We start from the raw sequence: 7,760 nt of genomic DNA, 5'->3' as shown, positions 1-7,760 counted from the left end.
TTCTATAAATATGATTTATGCATGAACCTTGAAAAGCCAAAACGACATACAATTTGGAACGGAGAGAGTAGTCATTATCAATTATCATGATGAGCCAAGCTAGGGTAACACTTAAGTTACTCGAGTGATGGTTTATTGGTATGCTGTTTTGATTTTAAAGCTACCCCTTTTGGGTGGCCATTAGTTAGTTTGCCAGGGATGTATACAGATTGCGTTACAGAGAAGCTAGATGTCCAGAACGCGTAGTATGTTGATATCTTTTTCTGTTGGGCAGTGACCTTTATACCTTCCATTACGCTATGCAATATGCTGGATGCCTGGATGCGCCTCTTGATGCCTAACTGATTGTGCGTGGCAAGTGGGTCCTGGTCATGGTATGCGTGGTGGCCACGGCCCCCCTGATTCTGTTTTTATGCTGGATATACATGAACCTGGTAATGGATTTGTGATTATGCTGTGAAGTCTGACAGATGGTTTGCTTAGTCTTCATCTTTTGGCCGACGAGGTCGTGTGTTCGTGGCAAATGCTTGCTTCGGTTTGACGTCAAAGTAAATTCTCGTGACTTGCTTCTTGACAGCACCTAGAACAACTTTTTTATTCGGTCCTAGATGCAAGCCCAGACAACTAGGCGTAAGCAGTTACCTCACGTTTGAACGCAACTAGGGCTTATACCTTTTTAGACAAATTCACCCAAAAAAACATCTAAAATATCACTATGATTTCGATATTCTCCTTTATAATGTGTTTTCTTTAATTTGAAAGATCTTGTCCCTACTCAGCTGGGGTAAAAACTAACCACACGAGGTAAAACGAGCCTGGCTGTTTTTGCGTATAAATTACGTTTAGCTGACTGCCGCAACTGTTTGTGTGTGTGATTCGTGTGAAATCTTTCGATCGAGACTGGCGCAGTCCATGGCAATACATGACTTGGTCTAAACTCGGGGGGAGGAAGGAGGCAGTGTCACGTTTGCTCACGTGCGTCGCGGCCGCCGGCCGGCCCTGGCCCTGCCTTCCAGAGGAAGCTTTTGGTCCGGTGGGACATGCGGTGCCTGCTGCTCGCGCGTGGTGCACCCACTAGCCACGGGTCTTGCTTGCTTGCGTGATGTGTCCCTGCTGATGGGGCCCACCGTACGCGTCGTTCGCCAGCAATGATGATTGATGATGATCCACCGCCAGCCGGGTTCTCCCGCCCCCGCGTTGGCTTGGGAAGCAAGGAAGCGGCGCGGCACAAAACGAGCACGCACGCGACATCCTTCCCGTCGTCCACACTTCCGTCCCCTCTGATCTTCTGCGCTCCCTTCCGGGTGGGCTCCAGACCTCCAGTGCTGCTGCTTGGGTGCGCGCCTCCGGCCGGCAACCGCGGCGATCCGGGAGCTGCATCGCGACAGCGAGGATATTGATCACCGCCGCCGCATCATGTGAGCTCCTTTCTCAATCTCACCTAGCTCCCTCTGATCTCTCTCCGAGCGGACTATCTCTCTCGTCGTACGCCTCAGCTAGCTTTCCCTTGCTATCGGGCATTGTTGTGGTCGATTTGGGGTTGATCTAGCTCCTACTGCGTAGCTAGACCACTTTTCAATTTATTAACCCCACTTTTCCTGGAATCTGCGTGTTCAAAATTGAAATAAGATAGCTAGAAAATGTTCATATATGCACGCATCAAAACCGAATTAAAGGTAGTGAGAGGTTCGTAGGCAGCACTGCATCTAGCTAGCAGTCAATTTTGGACACCATTTCAGATTATCAGATTGTTCAGCAGATGCTAAATTAAAGGCTTTGAACTGTTCAGTTTTCTTTTTGTGTGGAATTACCGTTCAATTAGGTTGAATTTCATAGTAGAGAAGGAAGATATCAGAGGATGATGGCGCCGTACCCTTTACCCCTTCTCGATCTGATCCGTGTCTCTTATATTAAAGTTGAAGAATTCTAATATACAATCAACAATTTTTGCTTGCACCTACCTAATAATTAAATCTTCTTATTTGATCTTTCCTTCCCCTTTCTTGATCTTTCTGGTGTCAAGTTTCTTCGGACTGTGTTTAGCTTCTAACACCAAATTAAACGAGTAACTGACATATTATCCATGCTTCAACACATGAAGCCAACATGAACAGGGGGCACTCAGGGTCCATGGTCAGCAGCTGCTGCACCTCCGAGCCCACCGAAGAGAAGCACAAGGACCGCCAGACCTCAGCTTCCCGGCGCTGCCCCAGCTGTGGCCACAGCTTCGACAGCAATCCGGTATATATATGCTACATAGGGCACATGAAGCTTTTAACATTCATAATTGGGTGCAGCAACAATATTGATTCTCTTCTGAATTCTCATTTATATGGCCGTTTGCTGATAATCCTGCGATTGCAAGGACATGATTGGGCTTCCGGCCGGTGTCAAGTTCGATCCGTCAGATCAGGAGCTGATAGAGCACCTGGAGTCCTTGGTGAAGGAAGGAGGCTCCAGAGCTCACCCTCTCATTGACGACTTTATACCCACCATAAAAGGAGATGATGGCATTTGCTACACTCATCCAGAGAATCTCCCAGGTGAGAGAGAGATATCACACCCTTGAACCTACAGCCATGTATTCATGCACAAAGCAGTACACCATCATGAACGTTTTTTTTATCAACTATAACTAGTTTTGGAGTATGATATGTGACATGTTGCTACTGAGTTGTTCTATTCCGCAAACAACTACTATTGACATTAACATTAACCCCTGGATCTGGAATGTGGCATATGTATAATATCTTATTAATGTGCTCCATCTGCTATCCCTTAATTTTTCCAGTTTGCTTTTCCTTCTTCCACATTTGATTGAGTGTGTTCAAAGGCATTCTTCTATTCTTTCCAAATAGCCAGCTAGGTCTCTAGACTTTTGTATTCTAGTACTCCTTCCGCAGACAGCTGATTTCTCTAAACTTGTGACTAAACATGCATGTAGTTATGCTAATCACCAAACCATGCATATTACTTCTTTCTTCTTTGAATTCCGACCGTCACCCAACAGTATATGCGCTTCATATCAAATTAACAGATAGAAGTCATGATTTGTAAATATCGTGACTGCTCAAACTCTCGTGCTTACCTAGCAATTTGATCATCACTAGGTGTGACAAGAGACGGCCTCACCAAGCACTTCTTCCACAGGACATCCAAAGCTTACACCACAGGCACAAGGAAGAGGAGAAAGATCCAGTCAGATCGTGGCCTGCACGGCAGTGAAGATGTCGGCGAGGCGCGGTGGCACAAGACTGGCAAGACGCGTCCAGTGATCGTGGGCGGCCAGCAGAAGGGGTGCAAAAAGATCCTGGTGCTGTACGTTAATTACGGAAAACAAGGCAAGCCGGACAAGACCAACTGGGTGATGCACCAGTACCACCTCGGCGACCAGGAGGAGAAGGACGGGCAGCTGGTCGTATCCAAGGTCTTCTACCAGACGCAGCTGCGTTCTGGCACAGCAATGGTGGAACAGCGCACGAGGGAAGGTGAAAATGTGGCAGAGGCCTCGGAGGCAATGCAGAATGTGCTCCCTGGCTGTGCTGCTGATGCCACAGCAGCGACGACGGTCGCCATGGTGCCCCAGCATCAGCAGAAACGGCAGAGGCAGGCTACTGGTGGCCATTGCAGCATTGCTCCTTCGAAGATGTCTCATGAGGTAAGTACGCTACCTTCACTCAGTCATTTGATTTTTTTTTTAAAAAAACTTCACTCAGGAGTTAGGAGTTCTAGGTTCCTGGCATTGAAGAAAAGTGGAAAAAATAATATTGATTGTCCCTGGCTGTATATCAGTATATATGTCAATATCAGACACTAATGTTTGCTAATTAATGCAAGACTAGTCCATTCTCATTCACAGCCAGAATTTTCCATTTATTTCACCATCCACCTCTATGTTTTTTTAGTAAAGTGAAATGTTGATATGTTTGTTACTAATTCAACTATTGCATGGAGAATGATCAGTTAGTTTGGTGTATGACCAGCTTATAGGGAGCTAATTGTCTAATACACCACACAACGAAGCAAATTAAAAGGAGAACAAACAGCATATGTATGAACCATCTATCAATTCAACTCACATCATTTCTCTCAAAATGAAAGCTACCTCTGGGCAAACTTACATCCACCCACTGCAAAAACAAACACTGTACCAAGTACCAACTATATTCTTGTCCAATTCAACAACTTTCTAGTGTGCCGTGTACCCTAATTCATTCAAGTAATGAGAGTTTTTCTAGGAAATATAGAATCTTTACCATTCATGGATTGATATTGCAGATTGGTGCAGTAGGCAATCAGGTATCACGTGATCAAGGAGAGAAAAGTGTGACAACCACCACATACCATCACAACAGCATGTCCGATCAGATCTGCATGCAAAACCAGTACCCACCATGCCTTTCCATGTCGGTACACCATCGAACACAGTTTCAACAGCAATATAACCTGAAGTGAAACATACGTCACTCGTCCTGGACAGTAGAAGTAGGTTCTGTTGTCCAGCAATCCTTCATCGAAATGAAAAGAACCAGGTGCTTTTCAGTTTATTTTGAACCCATTTGCTGGAAATACATTGCAAGTAGCTAACAGGTTCTGATCAGCATTATATCGTACCTGCACTCTATCTTCTTGTAACTTGGCTTCCATTACAACTTCAACAATGCAACAGGAGCAGCAGCAGAAAGTTGGCTGCAGATCTGCTGAAATGGAAGAACTGATAATTGACTGCCAATCAGCAAGCACAGAAGCGGTAAGCTTTCTATATATCTTCGAAACTCTCGAGTGCTTCGGAGTCCTGTACAAACTAGACTTGAGTAACCGTGAGGATACCTTTGTGTATTATTTGCTACTCCCTCCTTTCCAAAAACACAAGACCCTTTTTTAGTTTTGCACATATACACTATCTTTGTTGATCAAGTTTATTGAATACCATATTAACATACACAATACCAAATAAATATGCTATCTTGACATATTTCATGGCTGATTTAGTTAAACTAATTTGATGTCATAGATGTTAGTTTATTTTAGAACAGAGGGAGTAATTGTTTTATGCTAGCATGATAAACAGGACTTTAGCATGGCAGCTAGTTTCATCTCATACTGGCTTCAATATTTGGGTCATCTTAGATTTACATATGCCTTTTAACAGCATGCATATATATCTAGACAAAGGACCATCCTTTTACACTTTATACTAGGGCCCAAATGCAGTGGAAATACATGAACAGACTTTCTTTATTTCAAGAGCATGACGACATGGGCAGGAAATCAGGAACCTTTATTCTTGTCGAATCATTACTTTGTCTCCCTACTTTGCTATCTAAAATTTTCCTTAACATCTTCTGGAAAATAAAGAGTTAGCACTGCTCATAATGTTTATCCTCCTATAAATATTTGTGTTTATGCATATACTAATATTAGTGCTACTATTTTGGTATCTTTCATATTGTCATCGTGTATGTAGCAATGTCAAATTTCCTCCAGCTAATTTACGCTGTTCATTTCCAATTGAACTGAAATATCTTTATTTTTTCATGCTTTCTCTATTCATGCAAAATATCAGTTTCTATCTATACTGAGTTGCCAAGTAGGAAGCTACTATTCATGCATATATAATACCAAAATCTGCAAAACACCTTTTTTTCATAGTCGTGTATCATATATGTGGTTACCATTCAAGTAAAATTTTTCGTGCGTTGAGTTCAGTATTTCACTTTATATGGCACTTCATTTTAGATGACCTGTTTCGTTTGTGTGTCATGTACAGGGAGCATCAACTCAGTCCAAGGAGGTGCAACGGCCTTATCACCTTTACTGGCCTCCTGATCACAACCAAGATCAACATCAATTACAATGTAGCTAGTAGCACCAAATGAAGCTTATAATTAGTATTCAACAACCGTAGCGGCATCAAACCAAAATTTCCACCTATTTCGTGATCTTGAACAAGTTTTTCTTAGAGCAATTTTTTAAGGCTATGGGTAATATTATAGACATTTCCAATTGTACTAGTTTAAGCTGTATAGATATGTTATTGTTTGCGGTAATGTCTTGTCATTTATAAGCAAAGGTAATATGGAAGGAACTTAAGTTGACGGGTTATTTTGGTGCGGGAGAAAGAAAGGAACTTCAACTTTGCTAATTTTAGCCCAACAACCATGTGCAGCACATAGTTTTCAGTAATATTCCGTTAGTTGCAGTTAAATTTCCACTCGAAATTGGGGACTCATATATGTTGACAATGAAAAATATAACTACACAGTAATTAGTCTGCTATAGCATTCTGAATAAAAATGTAATACATCACCCATGCTAAACGACTAAACAAGGAACAAGCTCTTAGGATTGCAATTAATTAAGCCTCAAGCTTGAGTGTTTACTGCTTCTCAAATGCAGCTTAATGCATGAATCGTACGTGTAGTCCAAAGAATTCCCTTTTTTGCGAAATATATTCCAAATAATTCCTGGTAGAAACATTTTTCTAAAGTCTTTCCTGGCCCATCCGTACACAGAAGTATGGGTCAGCCAACCCAGCGACTTTTGCAAAAACTCCATTGAAATCCCTCTTTCGGAGCAGCATGTTCTCATGTTTTGAGGACTAATCCCATTTTTCTGCCTCCTCATCCCCTGGATGTGCAGAATTGCAGATGCCAATCGTTGCCACGGGGACAAGCATGACATTGGAGTCTTTTCCTTTTTGATACATTGGTCGTCGCCGATGCTAGTTGATGAGTCGACAGCTCTTAGGGCGCAATATATAGAGGCCATAGGCGATGGAAATGGGATGTTTAAGCAGCTCTGTAAACTTTAGCACGTACACCTAATCTCACCATTAGTTGAGGGAATACTGTAGCTAGGTCATAGGCTACTAATCCTCTTCTGCTGTCCTTTTCTCCCGATGATAAGGAGATAATGAACAGACCTTAATTCGACATTTTCTTTCATTAGTGGCATATACTATTTTGTCATGCAAGGTCCACGATCCGAAATGCATCTTGCATCGCCAAGAAAATGGATCAAGAGGGTGACATCAGATATAATATTGTAGACACCTCTATTATAGTGCAGCCTGATGCGTTTGATACTGTTATAGTACAAAATTTTGCAAACCAATGCAAACGATGTTGTTTATACGGCGGATAGATGCTCCAGTTAGAGCAAGGCTACTGATTTAGCCCGCTGCCGGCTGAATGCAGGTGCCATGTCATATAAAGCTAACAATATAGCCAACCTATATTTTAGCTTGGCTACTAGATTGGATAAGAAGAGAACTGTATTACATGTCTATACCATCAACCGTGGTCTACATCTTTGTGGCCATTTATACACAACACGATATGAAAACCATATGGATAGGCAATCAGCCATTACAAAGTATATGGATAGGTATATTTTCTTACAGTGGCTAGCACCTCTCATCTGTTCGTTCCCATCGTGGCTGTCTAAAAGTTTAATGCATCAGCCCAAAATAATTACAAATATTACAAAAAATTTACAACGTTCTAAGTGTAAACATTGTTAAATCTTTTAGCAATATCTCTAGAACATCAAGCCGGAAAAATCATACATTTTCTAAAGAATTTCAAAATCTTTCGAGTGTAGAACATTATTTGTTTCAAAACGATTTCTGATATTCTAACCATTTATAGAAGTTCTACAAAATTTTAAAATGGTTCCTAGAACAACTATATAAAAATTCTACACAATACATCTGGCTAGATTAATTACAAATGTTCCTAATAATATCTCTGGAACAT

At 41.8% G+C, this 7,760-nt stretch overlaps 1 protein-coding gene across 2 annotated transcripts; it reads left to right on the top strand.

The window, feature by feature from the left end:
* Nucleotides 1–1,165: 1,165 nt before the first annotated feature.
* On the top strand, nucleotides 1,166–6,155 carry LOC101755508 (NAC domain-containing protein 73). 2 transcript variants are annotated; one of them, XR_214810.2, is made up of 7 exons: nucleotides 1,166–1,418; nucleotides 2,102–2,241; nucleotides 2,366–2,543; nucleotides 3,111–3,658; nucleotides 4,279–4,532; nucleotides 4,670–4,750; nucleotides 5,771–6,105. XR_214810.2 is itself a non-coding variant. In XM_004960850.2 (6 exons), exons 2-6 carry the CDS (start codon nucleotides 2,107–2,109, stop codon nucleotides 5,864–5,866), a joined length of 1,038 nt encoding a protein of 345 aa, XP_004960907.1. In that variant the 5' UTR covers nucleotides 1,208–1,418; nucleotides 2,102–2,106; the 3' UTR covers nucleotides 5,867–6,155. The 2 variants fall into 2 exon arrangements, 1 of the variants encoding a protein (XP_004960907.1); XM_004960850.2 differs by lacking the exon at nucleotides 4,279–4,532 and having other exon boundaries at nucleotides 1,208–1,418; nucleotides 5,771–6,155.
* Nucleotides 6,156–7,760: the final 1,605 nt, after the last annotated feature.

This window comes from Setaria italica, chromosome III (genome assembly GCF_000263155.2).
Source record: "Setaria italica strain Yugu1 chromosome III, Setaria_italica_v2.0, whole genome shotgun sequence".
Lineage (NCBI taxonomy): Eukaryota > Viridiplantae > Streptophyta > Magnoliopsida > Poales > Poaceae > Setaria > Setaria italica.
The sequence above is the reverse complement of the archived record's forward strand: the minus strand, read 5'-3'. Positions and strand labels throughout refer to the sequence as shown.

Excerpts from the sequence above, each read along its gene's own strand:
- LOC101755508 (XM_004960850.2), top strand. The coding sequence starts at position 2,107 with ATGAACAGGGGGCACTCAGGGTCCATGGTCAGCAGCTGCTGCACCTCC. Across the intron at positions 2,242-2,365 it reads ACAGCTTCGACAGCAATCCG|GACATGATTGGGCTTCCGGC; the intron begins GTATATATATGC and ends TGCGATTGCAAG. Across the intron at positions 4,751-5,770 it reads AATCAGCAAGCACAGAAGCG|GGAGCATCAACTCAGTCCAA; the intron begins GTAAGCTTTCTA and ends TGTCATGTACAG.